At 41.7% G+C, this 24,857-nt stretch overlaps 1 protein-coding gene across 2 annotated transcripts in view; it reads right to left on the bottom strand.

Annotated features, from left to right (window-relative positions):
• Window positions 1-20,705, bottom strand: part of LOC126483846 (NBAS subunit of NRZ tethering complex-like) — a 405,587-nt gene extending 384,882 nt beyond the window's left edge. For both annotated transcript variants that reach the window (XM_050107060.1, XM_050107061.1), the window contains exons 1-3: window positions 20,550-20,705; window positions 20,202-20,308; window positions 309-442 (exon numbers count right to left, since the gene is read on the bottom strand). In XM_050107060.1, the coding sequence (XP_049963017.1) occupies window positions 309-442; window positions 20,202-20,308; window positions 20,550-20,660 (352 nt within the window). In that variant the 5' untranslated portion in view covers window positions 20,661-20,705. The remainder of the gene's footprint in view (window positions 1-308; window positions 443-20,201; window positions 20,309-20,549) is intronic.
• Between the last annotated feature and the right edge of the window lie 4,152 nt (window positions 20,706-24,857).

Genomic DNA, 24,857 nt, shown 5'->3' with positions numbered 1-24,857 from the left:
AAGCTATGATGCACTGCACATTTATATAATCTTAGGTAACCATCCAAATTCAGGGCATATAAGCACTTTACACACCATACAGTTAAAAAATTTTCCAAATATTGCCGTTTTACACAGAAGATGGGCACCCAGCTACAGGTTCAGCTAATTTGTGAATAATCAAGTATTTGCTTAACAGGAAACAACACAAATGCAAAGGTTGAAGAGTCAAAGAAACTGACAAAATGCAAACCTGACTCAAACCTTGCAGGAACATTATCAGATTATACCACAGAGCATCTAAAATCTGCCACTATGGATCAACTTACCTACAGCTTTGCCTACAACTGATGAGTATTCATCTCTACTGGCTCGTATTTCCAAAAGTGTATCTTGTAAAATGGCTACAACTTTTCCATCTTCTCCCACAGCAAACTTCCATGGTAGATGACTATTCAGTAATCTGTAAGGAATACACCTGCAACCTTAATTCACCGAGACACAGACATTTTAACTAAAATGAACTGACCACATTAAAGCTGCGATCACTAGGCCAATTATCAGCTGAATATCTTTGATAAATCTTATCATAATATTAAACAACTGAAAATCCAGAGTGAAACAACAACAAAATTATTTTAGCTAGATTGCTACTTACCACGTAGATGAGGAGTTTAATGGCAGACAGGCACTTTTAAACTGTGCCTGTCTGCCACTTCACTGATCCCCTATGTGGAGAGTAGCAATGTATCCTAATTTGTACTCTTGTAACCATAATGTTAAATTTCTTACAGTACTTAAGATGGATAGCTACCCTACAGGATTTTAAATTTACGCTAAATAGAGTTTGTCAATCAAGAGGGATAATTCTAATTGTGCTGTAGTGACTGGTTTCGTACTTTTTTGTTGATGGTATGCTTATTGTTGCCACTGTGTATTCCACACCAGTGTATATTGAAAAGGTGGTAGCAATCATTGGAGGGGAAAAAAAAAAAAAAAAAAAAAAAAAAAAAAAAAAAAAAAAAAAAAAACCTTTGGTGACTGCTTTATATAAAAGTACTGTACAAACAGTGCTTCGTATTCTGTAATGTTTCATGTTATATTTGCGACTTTACATTTTCTTTAACAACTTTTTTAATTATTACTAATGATATTACAATATTTTCTTGGGCAGTCGCTTATAGAGCTATAGAATTGTAGCAGGAAGCTGTTCCCATAACCGAAGAGAGTTTAGGCAACACACAAGTCATTATACATGTTGCAGTGCACCACAACTCTGTTAGGTACAATGAACTGTCCCTGCCATTCTTAGAAAAAGAATGTCATACAGAGGGAAGTGAGCATCAACTTGATGTCCAGAACACATCGTTTCACAAAAATGTGTATTCAGAGTGAAAATGGTCTTATTTAGGATACTGATGACCTGGAAGATGCTAGCCAGCTCTGAAAGGTGAAGCTGGCCGACATTACAGCTCCAGTTAGGCTCCTGCAGGGGCGAGAAGAGAAGAGAATTGGAACAAATGAAGTCCTCACCACCTAATGGCAACAACTGGCCACTCCAACTTGTTATCACTTCTAGAGTGGGAGTGCTGCTTTTGGAGAAGTACTGACCAGCATGCTCTCACAGTCACCTTCCAAGGACTTCATCTCCAGTAGCTGCAAGTATCTGCCTGAGTTTCGAACTTGGCACCTTCACACTGCTGGGTCACGTGCCGTGTGCTTTTCTTCCACTGATGACCACCTCCCTGGTCCATCACATGTTCAAGTCTGGGCTAGGGGCTGCCTGGCTACTTTGTTACTGTTTACTGGTTCCTGTAGGCCCTCATCATTGCTGATGGCCACCCAATGCAGGCACACGACTTTGGCCATGTTGCTTACTACGGTTTAAATACTGTCCTTACCAGTATGGTACACAGCAACCAGAAGGCAGTCAAGCTGCCAGGAGCTTTGCCTATGCCACACAGACTGTGGCACACCACAGTGTCAGCCTTCAGCAGGCATAATGATGCTAGCACATGTCACTACTCGCATGGGCCAATGATTGCTGACATTGGTGCATGGTGTGTCTGAAGCCAACTACATCACTGAGGGGTAATAGCCTCCCATCTGCTGGAATTCTGTCTCTGTACCAAAATGAGTAAATGACTGTTGTAATCACATATGTTTCATTAATAGTTCACCGTGCGATTACAGTCACTGCTACTGCTACAACTCATGTTCAGGTGAGGAGATAACACCTTTTCCTGATCTACAAACAGCCGATTCCTCGGCCACTGTTGGGATCAGCTCTCAGTCCTGGTCAGTGTTTAAAGCAGGTTGGTGGTGTTAGAGATATCTTGCACGTAGTTACAGACACTGGAGACGACCCAGAGAATTAGCAGCAAACAATCCATATCTACATTTAAACTCTGGAAACCAGTGTGAAGTACACGGGAGAGGGTACTCCACATTGTGCCCATTATTAGGGCTTCTTCCAATTCCATTCAAGAATGGAGCACAGGAAGAATGACTGATTGAGTGCCTCTCTGCACACTATAATTGGTCTCACAATTTTAATTATTAAATATTGATATTATTAACTCATTTTGGTATAGAAAATATCAGGAGAAGTCTGTCATTTGTTGGGCAAATTTTGGCATTATTACTATTCACTAAATTTCAAGTTTTGCTAAATAAACAATGACGGCAGAGACACCTGACAGTATAGGAAGAAGTACAAAGCAGTACTATATTTTATAGTAAACTTTATATTGTGCCAAGTCAGTCAGTCATTACACATGATCCATCTGAAATCTCTGGATAGACTATGACATTATTTTCAAGTTAATTATGTTAATTAATATCGGAAATGTATTTCTGTAGAGTTAACAGTGTTTATTTACAATAAACTCACCATGATGACATTTCTGTTTTCCCATTTACTAAATGTAGCCACCCCCAATCTTATCAGAATCTTCAATTTATCACAGTCAATAAAATTTTTCTGTGTTTGTGACCACACTGTCAATATGTAAAACTACCAACATTTCAGTCCTTGTTGCAAGTGACCTCCTTCATGGTGTTTTTTGTAAACAAAACAACTCCATGAAGAAGGTCACTTGCAACAGTGACCGAAACATCAGTAGTTTTACTTACTGACAATGCGGTAACAAACCCAGGAAAATTTTATTGACTGTGACAATGGCCGCAGAAGCCTACGTTTATATACAATTTGTCAGTTTACAACGTAATAGTGCTACTAACTGCAAGGGGTGTCATCAGAAAAACTGCAACGCAGAGCAGATAGGACATTGTATAAATGCATACTCAAGAGGTTAATCTCGCCACTCCGAGTGTAACAAATTTTTATGGTATATCCAGGGCCACTGTTACCGCTCATTGGAAAAGTATCGCCTTCTAATGAGTGATGTTAGGGGCTACGTGTTATTGAATACAGAATCCATGTACCAACGAACAGTGCCTTATCTAAAGGCTTGTTAAATGTTTTTCATTTTCTCAACTAGCCATGTAAAGGACTATCACAGATAGGCTCTTCATACTCTTAAAAGTTTTCAGTTCTCCAAATCTGGCCTCAATGCCTTTATGCACTGCAACTAAATGTTTCAGTTAAGGTTTACATTTCTCTCTCTTTCCAACGAGATGGGAAGAGTGTGGCAGAGGGGAAATTAGCAGGTGGAACTGCTGACTTGCCCACAAAGTCATCACAGCAGAATCATACAGAATGGAGTCATCACTGTTCTCCTTCCACAGAGAGGAAAGCCATAGTCCTATGATTTCCAGTGAACAGATACAAAAATAAAATTTCGTTAAGCACAAGACACAAGAAAGAGGAACAAAACAGTGGGACAACTGGATTCACTGACCAGTGTTGTAGTCTCACACTTCTGCAAAGTGACGAAATTATCTCTCAGTGGCACAGTGGGGGGTAGCAAGGGGATTGCACATTGTATCACAGTATGTCCTCAAACTCCTGATGAACTCTGGATCCTGACTCGGTGTCGTGCCTTGCCATGTCTTAGTGGTACAGATAAACATTATATACATTAAATCAAATTGGAGGGGCATCTGTGGTGAGGCTAGTTTAAGAGTAGTTGCAATGTATGATTGACATTTTGCCTTTGTAACATCAGCCAACATAGCCTTGAAATCAGTGTTATGTTACAGCTGAACCCAAAGGGAAACTACAGCTGTAATTTTTCCTAAGGACTGAATTTAAATAATGAAAGTAGAAGAAATAAAATGCAACAAATTAAGCAGGCAAAGAAATACAGATATCTAAAAACGAGATTGACAGGAAGTATAAAATGGCAGAGCGTGAATGGTTGGAAAAGAAATGCAAAGCACTTGGAGGATCTATGACTATGATAGGAGTCTTGGGTAGGAAAATTAAGGAGACCTTTGGGATGAAAGAGAATCAACTTCGTGAATATCAATAACTTCGATAGCATATCAGTTCTAGGTAAAGAAGGGAAGGCTGAAAGGTGAAACGAGGTGGTGAGTCATAGAAAGAAAAATAACTTTAAGACAATATTATGGCAGGAGTGCAGAAATAGGTGGATGATGAGATGGGAGATGTGGTACTACAGGAACAATTTGACCAAACACAGAAAGACAAACCAAAACAAGACACGTGGAAGAGACAATGTTCCCTCAATTATTTAGATCTTGGAGAGAACCAACCTTGACAAAACTATTCCACCTGGTGTGCAAGATACAAGAGACAGGCAAAATACCATCAAACTTTCACAAGAATGTAATAATCCCAATTCAAAACAAGGGAAGAGCTGAAAGGTGTGAGTACTGAAGCATCACTGTTGCAAAATATTAGCTATTCACAGAAGAACAGAAAGACTGGTATTTGCTTCAGTGTAACAACATGCTTTCAGAACCAACCAGCACTTACAATGTCATGCAAACAATTAGCACATGAGAGAATCAACAGCGTTAGCTCAGGGAAGAAAATTGGTCACATCCTCTTCAAAGGAACCATTCTGGCATTTACCTTAAGCACTATAGTGAAATTTTGGAAAACCTAGATTTCCACAGCCAACTGGGAATCTCATCTACAGCATATCTACATACATACTCTGTAAACCAACATATGGTGCATGACAGAAGGTAACTTATACCACTACCAGTCAATTCCTTTCCTGTTCTATTCGCAAACAGAGCCAGGGAAGAACGACTGTCTACACCCCTCTGTAAGAGCTGTTGTTTATCTAATCTTCATAGTCCTTATGTGAAATGTATGTTGGCAACAATAGGACTGTTCTGCAGTCAGCTTCAGATGCTGGTTCTCTAAATTCTCTCAATGGTGTTCCTCGAAAAGAATGTCGCCTTCCCTCCAGGGATTCCCATCTGAGTTCCCGAAGCACCTCCATAATACATGTATGCTGAACGAACCAACTGGTAACAAATCTAACAGCCCATCTCTGAATTGCTTCGATGTCTTACTTTAATTTGAAGTGATGGGGATTTGAAAAACTCTAGACGTACTCAACACACTAGTGTTCTACATGCCATCTCCTTAACAGATGCATCACACTTGCCTAAAATTCTCCCAGTAAACCAAAGTGAACATTCACCTTCCCTATTACAATCCTCACATGCCAGTTCCATTTCATATCACTTTACAATATTAAGCCTAGATATTTAATCAACATGACTGTGTCATGCAGTACACCGCTAACACTGTAACCAAATATTACACGATTGTTTTTCCCACTCGTCTGTATTAACTTACATTTTTCTACATTTAGAGCTAGCTGTCATTTGTCACATCAACTAGAATTTTGTCTAAGTCATCTTTTATGCCCCTACAGTTACTCAATGACAACACCTTCCTGTGCACCACAGTAATATTGGCTAACAGCCATAGACTGCTGTTCACCCTGTCCATTAGATCATTTATGTAAACAGAGAATAACAGCAGTCCTATCACACTTCCATGGTGCTCTCCTGATGATACTCTTGTATCTGATGAACACTTGCCTTTGGAAAATATACTGTGTTCTATTATTTAAGAAGTCTTTGAGCCACTCATATACCTGGAACCCTATTCGATATGCCTATACCTTCATTAACAGTCTGCAATGGGGCACTGCGTCAAATCCTCTTCAGGAATCTAGGACTATGGGATCTGCCTATTGCCCTTCATATATGGTTTGCAGGACATCTTGTGAGAAAAGGCCAAGCTGATTTCATGAGAGGTGATTTCTAAAACTATGCTGATTTGTGGACAGAAGCTGTTCCACATGAAGGAACTTTATTATACTCAAACTGAGGCTATGACCAAATATCAGTTGGCTATAGGTTAAGGATATTGGTCTGCAATTTTTGTGGGTCTCTTCTTTTACCCTTCTTACATACAGGAGTCACATGCACTTTTTTTCCAGTCACTGCACTGGGCAAAAGATTCACAATAAATGCAAGCTAAGTAAGGAGTCAATGCCATAGAGTTCTCTTTGGAAAACCAAACTGGGATTCCATCCAGACATTGTGACTTGTTGTTTTCAACTCTTTCAATTGCTTCTCTACACCAGCAATGCCTATTACTACGTCCTACACAGGTAGTGGATCTGAGATCATCATCATCATCCTGAATGTGAGTCCAGTGTGCTAACCACTGCACCACCTCACTCAGTAGCTTTGCTACAGCAGTACACAATAGCAATTTGACATTGCTTTCAGCACTCAATTTACATAGCCCATTATTTGATAGCACCATCCTCTGCTTGGTCCCACAGCAAAGGGGAAACAAAGACAGATTCATTCAGCTGTTTTAATACAATGTACCGTATTTACTCGAATCTAAGCAGCACTTTTTTTCCGATTTTTGTAATCCAATAAACCGCCTGCGGCTTAGAATCGAGTACAAAGCAAGCGGAAGTTCTAAAAAATGTTGGTAGGTGCCGCCACAACTAACTTCTGCCGTCGAATATATGTAGCGCTACACAGGCATGCTTTGCAGGCACAAAGATAAATACTGGCGCCAAAACCTCTGCGTCAGTAAATAAATTTAAAAGAAGGGTGGAAGACGAGCATTTTTCTCCGCCCCGAGTTTCGACCACTGCATTTTCATACATTATCCAAAGAAGTAAATACAAATTCCGTATTGTTCATTTTCAAATGTAGCAGCATTTCAATGTACTACGAAAATCCGACTGGCAAGACTGTTTGTCAATATGGCCAACTCTACATTCTGAATTTTTTCCTACCTGTGAGAAAAGATGGTTGCTAATAGGAACTTTTATGAATTGTGAATCACATGCAGTATTCTCTTCACCATAAGAATAATACGAATAACATTTTGCCATGTATTCTTTCGTGTTTGCTGCTATCTCATTTAAATCTTGTCTGCCTCATAAACTACGAAACTAGAGTGAGAACAGCAAACGCGGAAGATTATACATATCATGTCATGTTTATATTCGTATTATTCTTATGCCTAATAGTGATACAGTCAGAAATGAAGCACGGCAATTGACTAGATTTTTAAATGTAAGATGGCTCTAATTTCTGTGCAGAATGTAATGTACTAAAGAGGCGCCTGCAAAGATTTTCAAACGGAAAAAATTTTCGCTAAACTCTCGTTCAGAATATCTTGTATCTTACGCAGTCTATTATTTGGTTCTTGTTGATCACTATCAAAGAAAGCTGCAGTGTAAGTAACAACAAATAGCAGTCTTTTGCCATTGTTCCGCTAATGAGAAGATTCCTCTCTTTTTTAAAAAAAATTGTAAGTGGCGGTGGCGCGCACAAAAGCAAGCCATGCCGCGAGCAGCGACAGGATGTAAACACTCATTATCAGAATGCAACAAACAACACATGGCACAGTACAGTAATGCATTTTCAGCTTAGAGTGATGTAAACACCTATAACAAAGAGAACGGCACTTATCAGATCAAAGAAAAATAAGCAATCAATTCAAACTAGACGAAGCACGTGAAAAAGGAAGGGTACCCGTATAAATATGGACGGAGCGCCTGACGCACAGCAATGGCCACCTGGTAAAGCTTAACTGCTAAGCTCACGACTCGAACCAAACTACTGTAGCTATATCGTCATTCATTCGACCTAAATTGTGTCTCATATTACAATGGACCAACTTTGTTTCGATTTGGAGGTGCGGCCTAAAACTTTTCTCTCCCCTTGAATTTCGAGTCTCAAATTTCAGGTGCGGCTTAGATTCGGGAAATTTTTTTCCCCTTGATTTCGAGTCTCATTTTTCAGGTGCGGCATAGATTCGAGTGCGGCTTAGATCTGAGTAAATACGGTAGCCATTGAATGGAAATTATCTGATCAGACTGTATTTAAGTACACAAGTCACCATAGTAGGACTACATGAACATTTGCTACTCTCGATATTTCCTGTAACAGATGGCATGCAGCCTGCATGATTTTCAAATGTGGGCAACTATTACGGTCCCAGCTAATACCAGGATCTATGTATAAGAGTGCCTGTACACACTGGTTTTGGTTGTAGATCAAATAATGTAATTCTTGATTAAAGAGTCAGCACAAAATCTTAGACAGTCTTGCTGTCGTATGGTGCAGGGTGAGTAGTGGGACCGAAGACCCCAGTGGAAACACTGTTGAGAGTTAAGAATGACTTTTATGATGTAGTGAAGCAACCATGCCTCTCTCTGTTGTCCCTGATGCTGATGTATGGGTGGCGGCTTCCACCCTCGCTGCTGAACCAGCACCTCGCTATTCTGATGACAACCCCATGGAAGATCGGCAGACTTTAGAGGCCACAGCTGTTCAGCTGTTAATGTCAAGGTACACTACTTTCCTGGGCACCACGCAGCCCACACAGACCCTCATTCTGCCCATGTCACTGTGCAAAGATGGCTGGGTGTGCAGTTTGCCGCACTGCCCTTTGGCAGGCGGCAGATGGTGGCTGGTATAGTGGTGCAGCAAGCACAGCCCAGTCTTAAGCCCATGCATGCTGCTGCTGTCCAGCGTAGCTACGGCAGCATAGTGGCAGTGCTGGTTTCCAGCAAGGAGAAGTAATCCCTGCCTCAAAATTCAGACATATTTATACACCTCTGGTGTACATTTGTTTAACTAAAACTCGAAACCTAGTCACACCGCCTATAACAAGAAACTTGCCCTGGTGTCGTGACATCGTCACGCTGGCTACGTGATTACCACTGTTTGGTGCAATTTACTGCTGCATTGGCTATCCTGGCTTCACAGTTGACTAGCATGTCTGTTATTGTGACCCATATCTCACCATACAGGTGGCTACCGGCTTGTGGCTGTTAACAATACTGCTCATGACTTTTGCTAAAGACTTATAATCTTTAATCAAAGACTAGGCAGTGGCACTACACTACCCCTCTCCATGGAGAAGACCCAGTCCCTCAGGTCTTGCCCCAGTCCAGTTCTTCACTGTGACCACCCCTCACTCTTTCAGTTGTTTCTATGTGCTAGAGATGCTTATTACTGTGTCGTCCATACGGAAGTCTGTCAGTTTGACATTCAAACAGCAGTTTGTTTGTACAATTCTCTTGTGTGAATGATTTCTTCAACATGAAATTCAAAACTTTGGCTTTTGCTTTATATCTTCAACTGCCACACCACACTAGCCGACTAATGACTGGATGGGAGCCATAAAAACACTTAGCAATTTTACATAGTACCTGATTTTTCTCAGGTTCTCAATCAGATCTTATACTAACATATGATGGTGGTGGTAGTTGTATGCTTCAAGCCTAGATCTTTTCAGATATGCACAGATCTCTACTAACCTTTACCTGTCATCATTTGCGTGTTGTGTTCTGAACCAAGAGAGCAACAGCCTTTGCTTCCTCAGCACTTTCTAAATTTCATTGCTACAGAATGGTGGGTCTCTTCTGTCCTTAATCCACGAACTAGGAACATAGTTCTCCACACCATGATTTACAATCTGTTTAAACTTTGCCCACAATTCCTCTTTGCCCATCTTATTGGAACTAAGAGACGTCAATACACTGTCTAGGTGATATGCCAACAACTGCTTATCTTCTCTTTCTAACAGATACACTCTCCTAGCCTTCTTGGCTGATTTATTAACTATTGTAACCACAGTTTCTATAATGACGCCATGATCACAAATCCCCATCTCTATACTGATGCTGTCAATATGGTCCACCATCTTTGTAGCTACGAGGTCTAAAATATTTCCACTGCATATGGGTTACCAAACTAGCTGCTCAACAGAGTTTTCAGAAAACTGACTTAGTGTGCCCCAACCACCCACAATGAATCCATAGACAACCCAGTCTACGCTCAGTAGGTTAAAGTCGTTTCTAACAATTATTGCATGATCTGGGTATTTTCCCACTACACACTGTAGACTGTGTTTGAATGACTCTAGAACTGACACAGCAGAGTCAAGTGGTCAATAAAAATATCCAACAATTAACTTGGTTTCACCTAGACCTGTTATATGCAACTGGATAACCTCATTGTCGCACTCCTTCCTTCAACCTCAATAGAGGCAATATTATTGTCAACTGCAATGAACATTCTCTCTCCAACACCATCTAATCTGTCTTTGCAATATTTGATCCACAACTCACTAAATATTGCAAAGCTTTCTACTTTAGGTTTCAGGCAGCTCTCAGTCCCAAGAATAATTTGAGCATGAGAACTTTCCTGGAGTGCAATAAATTCGGGAACTCTGTTACAAATACTTCAACAATTTCATGAAAGTCTCTTAGGGTTTGCTGCCGGATCCTAAAATCAACTTGACTTGATATTTCGGCGATCCAACTGGTCGCCATCTTCAGGAAAATGCTGCTTCTGCTGATGAGTCCCGCTGAGAACTGACGCCAGGTTGCAAATCGACGTCCTATATAGGCCACCGTTCAGTACGCGGCGCACGTGCCGCAGATCACGGTTTCTGCCTTCCAAAACAGGGAGGTGGCGCCGCCCTTACTGAAACACTGCTGGCAACGATATATCGCAATCAAGGCCGCACCGAAGAACGTTCAGTTTTGATGCGAGATAATACAGGATTCCACGTTTTGCTAGGAGGAAACCCATTGTCTCTGTTGATTAAATTATCAGCCAACCTAATTTCAATCGCCTCTTTATAGACACTGTTCCAAAAACCGGAAATGTTGGCAACCACAACAGTTTCCTCAAATTTCATTTTGTGTCCCTCATTTAGGCAGTGTTCTGCTACCGCCGATTTTTCCGGCTGTTGTAGCCTCGTGCGACGGCGATGTTCCACACACCTGTCACGCACTGTGCGAATAGAACGGCCAACGTAAGCTTTCCCACATCGACATGGAATTTTATACAACCCAGGTTTCCTAAGCCCCAAATCATCCTTCACAGAGCCGAGCAGAGCCCTGATCTTAGAAGGTGGACGGAACACGCTCTTAATGTTAAAATTCTTTAAAATTCGCCCAATCTTAAACGATAAGCCTCCAGCATAAGGAAGAAAGGCCACAGATCTATGTTCCTCTTCGTACACCTCCGGAGATGGTCAAAATCCCATAGCCCGACGAATCTGGTTCTCGGTGTATCCATAGATAGCACTTGCTGCCATAATCACAAAATATTTCCCTCAAAACTCACTAATACACTGAAAAACAGTAAGCAAGACCATGGTTCCAATTCCAGTGCTAGAAATATCCACCCTCTGTTCTCGCCTCTCATAGGTCGTGTCACAGAATTATCCTAATGGCTGACACGTTGCCAACCTATGAGCAGTACATAAGCACCACATGATTGTACTTGTACTGTCCCTGACCTAGACTTTAGCTCAATGAAGACACTGTAGGTGTTGTTACTCCTACTTCTGACACCACCCAGGAGGGGCTGGGTGAGTGGTGCAGTTGAAGTTTTATTGACTTCAATATGTGACATAGTGAGGCTACCACACCTATCTATGTTTCCCTGGCTGACACTGATATATGGGCAGCGTCCTCTGCCTTGGCTCCTGAGCCGGAACCCTGGGATGCTGCAACAACCTTGTGGAAGGCCTGCAAGCTTTAGAGACTAAGGGCACTGATATCAGCAGCATGCTACTTTCCTCAGCATCATGGAGCCTGCAAAGACTCTCACTCCACTTGCATCACTGCGGCAGTGCCCGAAAGTGGTTCTGCTTGGACCTCGACTTACTGCCCTCTGGCAGAGTCAGACAGAGGCAATTAGTCTCAATAGTAACTCAACGTCAGTGGCAGCGGGCTCAGAAGACAGGTCGGCACAGCTGTGGCTCCAAGCCCCGTGAAGGACTTGGTACTGGTGGTAGGCACAGTCCAGTCTCGACCCTATGGCCGCTGCTGGCATTGCCCAGTTGTCCCACTGTCCAGCAGAGCTCTGGTGTCATGATGGTGTTGCTGGTTTATGGCACCGAGAAGTGATCCCTGCCTCAAAATCCAGATTCACTTACGAGGGTAATCCCAAAAAGTAAGGTCTCCTATTTCCTTATAAGTCCACAGACCTGTTTATTTCTACAATGGTTTACATCAATTTACAGCTTGAACATTTAGCTATTTTTTGACAATCACCATTTCTGTTGATGCATTTTTGTAGACGCTGTGGCAGTTTTCGTATGCCCATGTCATACCATCTCATCGCCTTGCTGTTCAGAAAGTTATGAACCTCTTCTTTCACCTCGTTGTCGGAGCTGAATCGCTGGGACCACAATCAATGCTGACAGGTACTGAGAGACTCTGAAAAAACTCAAACGGGCAATTCAGAACCAGAGAAGAGGAATGTTGAGCATGGGCATACACATTCTCCATAACAACGCTCGCCCACACATCACTCGGCAAACCGTTGCTCTCCTGCAACAGTTTCAGTGGAACATAATCACCCACCCACCCTATAGTCCTGACTTGGCGCCTGTTCCCTAGGTTAAAAGAACATTTGGTCGGAAAGTGATTCAGCACCTATTCACATTGTCCACAACAAGAAACTTGCTCTGGTATGGTGACATCACCACGCCAGCATCTCAGTTACCACTGTATGGTACACTTTGTTACTGCACTCTGCTATCCTGGTTTCACAATCCACTTGACTGTCTGTTATTGTGACCCACAAGTTGTCACACTGGCATCTACCAGCTAGTAGCTGTTAATGTAACACTTTATAGTGGTTTTTACACTACTTCTCATTCTACATCTAGGTGATTACTCTGCTATTTGCAATAAAGTGCCTGGCAGAGAGTTCAATGAACCACCTTCAAGCTGTCTCTCTAGCGCTCCACTCTCGAACGGCACATGGGTAAAACGAGCACTTAAATTTTTCTGTGCGAGCCATGATTTCTCTTATTTTATTGTGATGATCATTTCTCCCTATGTAGGTGGGTGCCAAAAGAATGTTTCCGCAATCAGAGGAGAAAACTGGTGATTGAAATTTCATGAGAAGATCCCGTCGCAATGAGAAACACCTTTGTTTTAATGACTGCTACACCAATTCACGTATCATGTCTGTGGCACTATCTCCCCAATTCTGCGATAACACAAAATGTGCTGCCCTTCTTTGTACTTCTTCGATGTCATCTGTCAATCTGTTAGTCCCACCTGATGCGGATCCCACACCACACAGCAGTACTCCAGAATAGGATGGACAAGCATGGTGTAAGCAGTCTGTTTAGTAAACCTGTTGCACCTTCTAAGTGTATTGCCAATGAATTGCAGTCATTAGTTTGCTCTTCCCACAACATTATCTATGTAATCGTTCCAATTTGGATTATTTGTAATTGTAATTCCTAAATATTTACTTGAATTTACAGCTTTCAGATTTGTTTGACTTGTAGCATAAACGAAATTTAGCAGATTTCTTTTAGTACTCTTGTGAATAACTTCACACTTTCTTTATCCAGGGTCAACTGCCACTTTTCGCACCATACCATCTTATCTAAATCACTTTGCAATTCGTTTTGGTCATCTGATGACTTTACAAGATGGTAAATGACAGCATCATCTGCAAACAATCTAAGAAGGCTACTCAGATTGTCTCCTATGTCATTAATATAGATCGGGAACAATAGAGAACCTATAACACCTCCTTGGGGGACACTGGATATTACTTCTGTTTTACTCAATTACTTTCTGTCTATTACTACGAACTGTGAACTTTCTGACAGGAAATCACTAATCCAGTCATTCAGCTGAGACGATATTCCATAGGCACGCAGTTTGGTTAGAAGATGCTTGTGAGGAATGGTGTCAAAAGCTTTCTGGAAATCTAAAAATATGGAATCAATTTGACATCCTCTGTCGATAACACTCATTACTTCATGAGTATAATGAGTTAGTTGTGTTTTGCAAGAACAATATTTTCTGGATCCGTGCCGATAAGTATATATGAAGGTAGTATCTGTTCCCGAAAGAACAGTCACCGTTGATGACCATGCAGCTTTCGCTAGAATGAAATGATAATTAAACGGACACCCTAGCTGTAAACAGGCGTTGATATACTTCATTGGGGACATGTTGAAAATGTGTGTCCCGACCGGGACTCAAACCCGACATCTCCTTACATGGCAGACACTCTATCCATCTGAGCCACCGAGGGCACAGAGGACAGTGCGCCTGCAGGGATTTATACCTTGCACGCTCCCCATGAGACCCACATTCCCAACATGTCCACACTACTACATTCGTAGTGCGCCTAATACATGTTTGCCCATCATACTCATTACTCGTGGCAGATTAATCTACCAAGTCCCGTAAGAGTTTGGGCATAGTGTGTGCGTTCGCACAAGAAGGTCAATGGCCGGGAAGCCATATTTTAACTATATATGAAGGTAGTATCTGTTCCCGAAAGAACAGTCACCACGTTGATGACCATGCAGCTTTTGCTAGAGTGAAATGATAATTAAATGGACACCCTAGCTGCAAACAGGCGTTGATATACTTCATTGGGGACATGTTGAAAATGTGTGCCCCGACCGGAACTCAAACCCGGCATCTCCTGTTTACATGGCAGACGCTCAATCCGTCTGAGCCACCAAGGGCACAAAGGATAGTGCGCCTGCAGGGATTTATCCCTTGTAATAACACACATATATAGATACAAATAAAAATTAAAAAAAAAACACTATACACACATGATATGTTGCTATGTCAACCTACCTTACAGGTATATTTTATTTTTTTATATACTCTTAGATGTTAAGCACTATTCTTTTTCTTTCTTTCTTAAGCACACACAGTAAACATTGTATTTTACTTGCTCCGCCCAACGTATTCCAAACCTACAGCCTCCTTACTATCACCATGACCAACTACGAGGGTAATCCCAAAAGTAAGGTCTCCTATTTTTTTTATAAGCATATAGATCTGTTTATTTCTACAATGGTTTACACCAGTTTACAGCTTGAACACTTAGCTATTTTTCGACATAATCACCATTTCTGTCGATGCATTTTTGTAGACGCTTTGGCAGTTTTTGTATGCACATGTCATACCAGCTCGCCGCCATGCTATTCAGAAAGTTATGAACCTCTTCTTTCACCTCGTTGTTGGAGCTGAATCGCTTTCCGGCCAAATGTTCTTTTAACCAGTCCAGAAAGTTGCCCTGTTCGGCTGCAAGGCTGTGAAGAAATAGGCGGGAAGCATCAACTCGTTGCGACATGTGGCCTTCAGTCAGCATGCGTGGCACCCACCTTGTGCACACCTTCCGGTAGTTCAATGTTTCCATTAAAATTCTGTGAGTAGTACTTCGGGAATCCTCAGGAACCAGCGTGTAGAGATCATCCAGGGTCACCCACCGATCTTCACGCATGCTTTGCTCAACCTTCAACACTGTCTCCTCAGAAATTGACGGTCTCCTGCTCCTTTGTTCGTTGTGAATTTCAGCCCGACCAGCTGCAAACTCTCTACACCACTTACGAACATTTTTGACATCCATGCACGACTCACCCTAAACTTCCATCAAATGGCGATGGATTTCAACTGGCACAGTGCCCTTTGCATTCAAAAACCGAATAACTAAGTGCAATTCACACTTGTTGGTAACATCCAATGGGAGCTCCATTCTCAACGGCTGCCAAGCCAAGACTGAGCGCAGCGGGCGCATGTTTATACACAGCGCGTGAAGCATTCTTCATAACAGTGTGACCAACTGCCACACAGAGTTCTGTACTCATAAAAAAAAAGAAAAAAAAAAAAAAAAAAAAAAAAAAAAAGAGACCTTACTTTTGGGATCCACCTCGTACATTCTCACCCACAATTACCTCATCTTCAAAGGGATCATCTAGAAACAAATACCTGGTACAGCAATGGGCACCCACATGGCTCTAACCTGTACCAACCTATTCATGAGCTGGGCCATCTACAAGAATCCTCCCTAACCACCAAAAATAACAAATCCATCACCTGGGTCAGATTCATTGATGACATCTTCATGATATGGATCAAGGGTGAGGACTTCCTATCCACATTTCTCCAGAATCTCAATACCTTCTCTCCTATTTGCTTCAAATAGTCCTTGTCAACCCAACAAGCCATGATCGACAATGTTTCCAGAATGAGATTTTTCACTCTGCAGCAGAGTGTGCGCTGATATGGAACTTCTTATGTGCCAAACCGAGACTCGAACTCGGGACCTTTGCCTTTTGCAGGCAAGTGATCTACCAACTGAGCTACCCAAGCATGACTCACAACCCGTCCTCACAGCTTCAATTCTGCCAGTACCTTGTCTCCTACCTTCCAAACTTCACAGAAGCTCTTCTGCAAACCTTGCAGAACTAGCACTCCTGGAAGAAAGCCTATTTTGGAGACATGGCTAAGACACAGCCTGGGGGCTGTTTCCAGAAAGAGATTTTCACTCTGCAGCAGAGCATGCACTGTTATGAAATTTCCTCAGAGATTTAAACTGTGTGCTGGGCCGAGACTCGAATCTGGGACCTTTGTCTTTCACGGGCAAGTGCTCTGCCAAACTGAACTACCCAAGCACAGCTCACGTGCACTGAGGACGGGTCGTGAGTCGTGCTTGCGTAGCTCACTTCGTTGAGCACCTGCCCATGAAAGGCAAAGATCCTAAGTACAAGTCTCAGTCTGGCATACAATTTTAATCTGTCAGGAAGTTTCATATCAGAGCACACTCCACTGCAGAGTGAAAATCTCATTCTGGAAACATCCTCCAGGTTGTGGCTAAGCCAGGTCTCCGCAATATCCTTTCTTCCATGAGTGCTATGTCTGTAAGGTTCGCAGAAGAGCTTCTGCGAAGTTTGGAAGGTAGGAGACAAGGTACTAGTAGAACTGAAGCTGTGAGGATGGGTTGTGAGATGTGCTTGGGTAGCTCAGTTGGTAGAGCACATGCCCGCGAAAGGCAAAGGTCCCGAGTTCGAGTATCAGTCTGGTACACTGTTTTAATCTGTTGGAAGTTTCATCTAAAAAGTTGATCTCCACCTCAAAGATGACTTTATCATTACCTCCGTCCACCTCAAACCTACCAACCACCGGCAATACTTCCCCTCTGACAGCTGCCACCTGTACCGTACCAAGAAGCCCCTTCTGTACAGGCTAGCCACCTATGGCCATCGCATCTGTAGTGACAAGCAGTCCCTCTGAAAATATACCAATAGTCTCACTGCGGTCTTCACAGACCAAAATTACCCTCCCAACTTTGGACAGAAACGGTCTCCTGTACCTTATCTCTCCTGTCACTCACGACTTCCCAAAGTCCAATTTCTGGCCACAGAGGAACATTCCCCTCATGACTCAGTGCCACCCAGTACTGGAGCAACTGAATTATATTCTCCATCAGGATTTCAACTACCTCTATTTGTGCTCTGAAATGAGGAATGTCCTACCCACTATCATTTCCAATACCCCCACACTTGTATTCCGCTGCCCACTGAATCTACACAATATCCTCATCCACCACCACACCACCCCTGCTCCAAAACCCTTGCCTCATGGATCTACAGGGTAAGCTGCAACTGCTATGCTGCATTCTACATGGACATGACAACCAGCAAGCTGTCTGCAAGAATGGTCAATGACAAACTGTGGCCAAGAAACAGCTGGGCCACCCAGTTGCTGAACACACTGTCCCACACAATGTACTTCATTTCAATGGCAGCTTCACAACCTGTGCCATCTGGATCCTTCCTACCAACACCAGCTTTTCTGAACTGCACAGATGGGAGCTCTCCCGCAGTACATCCTACATTTCCGTAACACCCCTCGCGTAACCTTCATTAGCCACTGTCCTTCCGCCACCTATCCCCGTCGCCACTCCAGCATTACATAGCCTTCTATTCCACAACCCCCTAGCCTCCTTACTACTGCACCTAGCTGTTCTACCCACTCCGAATCTCGTTCCTGTATGTATGCTCACACAAGCAACACTTTACTGCCCCCCCCCTCCCCCCCAGTCCTTTAACTACTGTCCGTCCCCCTCCCTACCCCAGTCTCCTCCTTACCCCCAGCATGCAGATTGCTTCTCCTGTAAGGCACAGTTGCTCGCAGTCTGGCCTCGGCACAAAGACAGTGGTCATGTGTGTGTGAGTTGTGCTTGCATAAACTGTCTACTTCATAAGAAGGCCTTTAGCCAAAAACTCACTTAATAATGTTTGAGAACACATCTCTCTGGAGTACAGTGGCTTATTTATTAGTTCAAAATGAATATGAACAGACACAACTACAATAAACTTTTTTTTAATATATAATGTTACCGATTTCAGCCTGCTTTAGACCATCTTGAGATCTACACCATGATGGTAGGTGATGACTGTAAACAGAGCAGGCACTACACCTCCACAGATGCTAACTTATCACCATGGTGTAGGTCTGAAGATAGTCTAAAACAGACCGAAATCAGTAACCTTATATAAAAGGGCTGTCTCTGCGTCTGCAGTCTACAGCATGAGCAATACCTATGAAGGTAAAGCCTCAACAATAAGAGCAGTCACACAAGATGAATAAGACTCACACAAATTGAGTGAATCGGGGACAGCCCAAACAAGAATGTAATTTATACAGGACTACAATGAAGGGGAAATAATATTCTGAGAACTGCTATGAATTTTGCAAGCCTAACACAAGGAATAGACGAGAAGTGTGTATGAGGCTATATTTACTTATTGTACTGGTTAAAGCAGAGAAATCTTGTCTCAAAAGTATGGAAAATGAAATAGACTTAGATAAATGTATGATAAAAATTGGCAAGGCAATAAATTTAACTTAACAAGTAAACAGACTTGCTGTTAGGAACACAGGGATGTGAATGGCACTTGCAAAGTGAACAGAGGATATTGAAGTAGGCAACAGGGATCAGGAGAGGCCATATACTCTACTACAGTGTGCCAACCATGAAGTATCACATGCAAAGAAGAAATGAAGAGCACAGTAGCATATGATAAAATTTATCTTAGAATAATATGTCATGGCTCCTATAGTACATCAATAAAATTACTCACAAAACTAGTCATAAAAGGTTAGCTGAATTGACAGCAGTAACCAAAACAACCACTTGCTAAATGGAAGCATTCAACAAAATCAGTGTCATCAATAAAATTAATCTTACACTTATTAAACAAATTAACACCGCTTGCTTGGCTTCCTCAGATAAAATATTGTAATGCTCCCCCCCACCCCCCCGCCCACACACACACACCACACACACACACACACACACACACACACACACACACACACACACAGAATCAAACACTTGCAAATCTACTATTACTTTTATCTCATTCACAAAAATGTTAGGTTTCTTAAACACAGCATAGTCCATACTTTTTTAACACAAGATCACAGTGCTGACAACAAATCAAGTATCTCTCAAAGAATCTGAGAAGATTGTGGACCACAGCTTCCTCCTTTCTGTTGTAATCTCTTGCAAATAAGTTCATAGATGTTCAAAAGACATTTCAGGTCACAGAACTTTTTCGATAACAAAAATACAAACAGAAGGCATAGATTCCTCACAAAGAAGGCTACAGACAACATACGTTAATGACCTATTCTTGAGCATTGATAAAGTGTTTGCAATCATCGTGAAAGCCGTGACAAGGGAGAGAAATATAGGATCACCACGAATGCAGGCGTTTCATAACAGCTGTACACTTACAACCTGATATTTAAGCAAGGGTTGTACAACGATTTATAAAAAAAAATTAATGATATGTTAAAGGATAGTCCCATTTCATATACATCAGTAAACATACCTGTATCTCTTGTTGGTGTTGCGAGACGTGATTAGAGTACGATAATAAAATCGGAAAAAATGCAAGGCAATGTAGAAAATCTAATTACCTTAGAACGTCATCCGTGGGAGATGGTTTTCTGAGGTAGTTATAGATATTTAGGTAGGAACCTTGCTTGGGAGGCAGAGTTGCACTGTCTGCAGATTTAATCGGCTTCTGTAACATGAGCCACAACAAAAGATATTCTGACATGACAGAGCCAGTAAATATGATGCACGCAATTTACTTCTCTACTACACTGTCAGGGCTTAGTGTATCACAAAATATGACATAGTAACAAAACCTAATAAAAAAATTAACAATTACTGGAGTAAAATTCCGTCTGTCGTACAAAAACATCAGATTAAAAAATGTCAACAATAATAATTTAGTTGGTTATACAGGTTGTCATACTGACCGCGACCTCCGGTTCTTGTTTCCACTCCGAATAAAGAAGTAATTCGTATAAAATGCAGTCGCAATCATCGTCACAATCATCACCGTATCTGTTTACAGAGTTCTTCGTCATAGTGCTGCTTACTGTCACTCCTGTCTACCATACTTAATAAACAAATAACACATGTTCCAAAGTCCTTCGCTACACAACGGAAGACAGGCTTGTCATTGGGACAGTTCGACAACGTGTCACGTAACCTGTACTCTTCGGAACAGGTTAAAGTTCTCACGCGTATTTTATGTCACAGCTTGAAAACTTGAAGAGAATTCCACCGAGAGCATAGATTTTACTCAGTTCTTTACATGTTCCTTGAGTTACTTTTTAAATTTTTCTCTACGATTTGGAACATGGACTATAATATAAAACATTTTTTTCTGTAAAAAAAAAAAGAATATTAGACTGTAATGTTACTACACGCTAGTATTTGAACATGTAGCTATCTTATCATAGGTTTACATTTAGTGACAGGGAAAGAACACGTTAACATTATTCAGTCGTAATTTTCGCTATAATAGAGAAGTCGTCAAACAACAACAATTCAACTGAATTTCGTATCAAGAGAGTTTAAAGAAATACCAACAGGAGGTAAAGAAATACCATAAAATTTCAGCCTTTTTCGTCCTTTTCCAGCCTTCTGAAAATTTTACGAAAGGTAATAAGTAATGGTTATTTAAGCACCTGACCACAAAAAATCCGGGTTTGATTCCCAGCCAGGTCGGAAACTTTATCCGCTCAGTGACTTTATGTTGTGTTGCCCTCGACATCATTTCATCATAATTGAAGCGCAAATCGCCGAAGTGGCGCCAAATAAATCCTTTTGCGCAAGACGGCTGAACAACCCCAGATCGGGTTACCTCGCTAATGATGCCATACGATCGCTCACTGCATTGTCTTAGCTTTTTAAAAGGTTCAAATATTGAGAAGAATATTCACATCCAGCAACGATGTACTTATCTTGGCAGACAATAAACTACAGGACACTGGTAAATTCTGTGAGTTGTCAAAGACGGTTGTCTGTGTAAAGCGCAAAATCTTTTTAAGCAAATTAAAACACTTTTTTTGCAACAGGATATGCTGCAGAAAATAACGGTTATCAGTAGGAAAGAGTCCCTCATTAAACTGTGGGAGTCGCCATAATTAGAGAAAATAAATGCACAGGGAATCAAATTGTTGCTTTGGAAGGAGTAGAGCATGGAGGTAAAAAAAAAAAGAAGGGAGATGGCATTATAGACTTACGCTGCTCGTTGTGTTGAAGCCAGTGTGCGTGGGACCTGCCGGCATCTCAAGTAGCACAAAACATTAGCAGCCTACTGTTTACGAGTGCTTCTTAATCATTATTTGTCGGCCGGAGTGGCCGATCGGTTCTAGGCGCTACAGTCTGGAACCGCGCGACCGCTACGGTCGCAGGTTCGAATCCTGCCTCGGGCATGGATGTGTGTGATGTCCTTAGGTTACTTAGGTTTAAGTAGTTCTAAGTTCTAGGGGACTGATGACCTCAGAAGCTAAGTCCCATAGTGCTCAGAGCCATTTGAACCATTTCAACCAATCATTATTTCTGTAGTGTGTCCGTAACAACTGTTTTAAATACTAAGAGTTATAGAGCTTACATGAATAACATAGTGTCAGGAAGCCAATTTAGAAAGTTTTTCTGTTCGTGAATGGGTATTTGCTCTAGTAAAACGGCACAGAGTGGCGTCACAGGGAAGTGTCACCGCTGTGAACTACGGGGGTGTAAATGCGGTGAACCTAATGTTTTGGGCTAGTTAAGATGGCGGACATCAGCTTCAAGTTCGCGACCTAATGCCATCTCCCTTCTTTTTTATTGCCTCCATGGAGTAGAGTGACATTACTACTTCTCTTTTTTATATAACGCTTCCATGGTTGTTAAGGATTTGTTATTCTCGATTTGATTGTCTTCTCGCAAAGTTGAATAAAGAGTTTCTTCTTAGCTTTATATTTAGAGCGAATGTCACTGTAAGTTGGTGACCCCTAAAGAGCTAAAGGCCACAAATGGACGCGCGAAATCAGGCGGTATCGTCGGGTAAGGAGACGACGAAAGAAAAGACGAAAACGCAGTTGGCAGCCTTACGGAACAATTTGTAGACGAAAATCGCAAACCTGCAATTAGCGATGTCAGAGCAAAGAAATCCAGCGAGTAGTTCCCGATCACAAAACGGAACTAAATGTGTTAAGTGAAAACGGCAAAGGAAGACAGGGATTAGCAGTTAACAGCGGACAAAGCAGCGCAATGATTTGTGATGCTGGAACTGGCATTCTTGCAAAACGAGGTAATGGACGAGCGCACAAAATTCGTAGCAATTGGGAGCGCATTAGAAGCCACGACGGCCACTATCGGCACAGGCGTCATACTCAAGCCACCGGAGAACCAACAGTACACTTGTTTGAAGAACGCACTAATCGACAGCATGTGTTAACAGTTGGATCTACTTATCCAACGAGTGTCACATTACTAGCAAATTAGGGCAGAATCCCCTTCGAGTATTGGCGGAATCACGGGAGATGCAGGCTTATATATATATATATATATATATATATATATATATATATATATATATATATATATATATATATATATAATAGAGGGAAACATTCCACGTGGGAAAAATATATCTAAAAACACAGATGATGTGACTTACCGAACGAAAGTGCTGGCAGGTCGATAGACACGCAAACATACACACGAAATTCAAGCTTTCGCAACAAACTGTTGCCTCATCAGGAAAGAGGAAAGGAGAGGGAAAGACGAAAGGATGTGGGTTTTAAAGGAGAGGGCAAGGAGTCATTCCAATCCCGGGAGCGGAAAGACTTACCTTAGGGGGAAAGAAGGGGTATACACTCGCACACACACACATATCCATCCGCACATACACAGACACAAGCAGACATTTGTAAAGGCAAAGATTTCCTTATTTTTGTTATCTGCCTTGAGTAATGTATTGTCATTTGTAAGTTTTTTTTGCAGCTAGCAATACTTTTCTACAAGTTCTCCTGTAATTTTTGTAGAACTCTAAAAAAGCTGGATCAGTCTGGCTATTTTTGATGGATGCGAGATACCTTAGGGTTTCAGAGGATTTTTTTTTTTTTTTTGTTGTTGCTCCAACTGAATGCAGTGTTTTGGGGAATGCTTCCTCAAATTTTATTTGAAATATTGTCATGAACTTATTAAACATTTTGTTTGCATTTGTTTCTGCATACACTTCCTCCCACCATTCATGTTGTAACTGAGATGAGAAATGAAAAAGGTTTCATTCTGAGAAGACCCTCTTGCATGCATTCAATTTAGCAAACTTTTCTACACAAATATTTGCTTTTAATATCTGACAGAGATGATCCGATAGGCCTAGATTTTAAACAAGTAAGTGGCAGTGCTTTCTTTCTATGTCTGTTGCTACATGGTCTATTATTGACAAAGATCGTTTGGTCACTTTAGTTGGACAGTTAGCGAGTGACGTTATGCCATAGCTGCAGAGAAGTACGTACTACTAAGATAATCTGATTTCATTGTGTTGATGTTTAAATCCCCACATATGAGATGTTCATTTTTGGGCAAGTTACCTTTTCTAAGCTCTGATTGAGTTTTGATAAAAAATGTCCATATTACTGCTGGGGGATCTATACAGGGTGTTACAAAAAGGTACGACCAAACTTTCAGGAAATATTCCTCACACACAAATAAAGAAAAGATGTTGTGTGGACTTGTGTCCAGTAACGCTTAATTTCCATGTTAGAGCTCATTTTGTTTCGTCAGTATGTACTGTACTTCTTCGATTCACCGCCAGTTGGCCCAATTGAAGGAAGGTAGTGTTGACTTCGGTGCTTGTGTTGACATGCGACTCATTGCTCTACAGTACTAGCATCAAGCACATCAGTATGTAGCATCAACAGGTTAGTGTTCATCACGAACGTGGTTTTGCAGTCAGTGTAATGTTTACAAATACGGAGTGTGCATCTGCCAATTTGATGTATGGATTAGCACGGGGCAATAGCCGTGGCGTGGTATGTTTGTATCGAGACAGATTTCCAGAACGAAGGTGTCTCGACAGGAAGACGTTCGAAGTAACTGATCGGCGTCTTAGGGAGCACGGAACATTCCAGCCTATGACTCGCGACTGGGGAAGACCTAGAACGACGAGGACACCTGCAATGAACGAGGCAATTCTTCGTGCAGTTGACGATAACCCTAATGTCAGCGTCAGAGTAGTTGCTGCTGTTCAAGGTAACATTGACCACGTCACTGTATGGAGAGTG

The sequence above is a fragment of the Schistocerca serialis genome, chromosome 6 (genome assembly GCF_023864345.2).
Source record: "Schistocerca serialis cubense isolate TAMUIC-IGC-003099 chromosome 6, iqSchSeri2.2, whole genome shotgun sequence".
Classification (NCBI taxonomy): Eukaryota; Metazoa; Arthropoda; class Insecta; order Orthoptera; family Acrididae; genus Schistocerca; species Schistocerca serialis.
The sequence above is the reverse complement of the archived record's forward strand: the minus strand, read 5'-3'. Positions and strand labels throughout refer to the sequence as shown.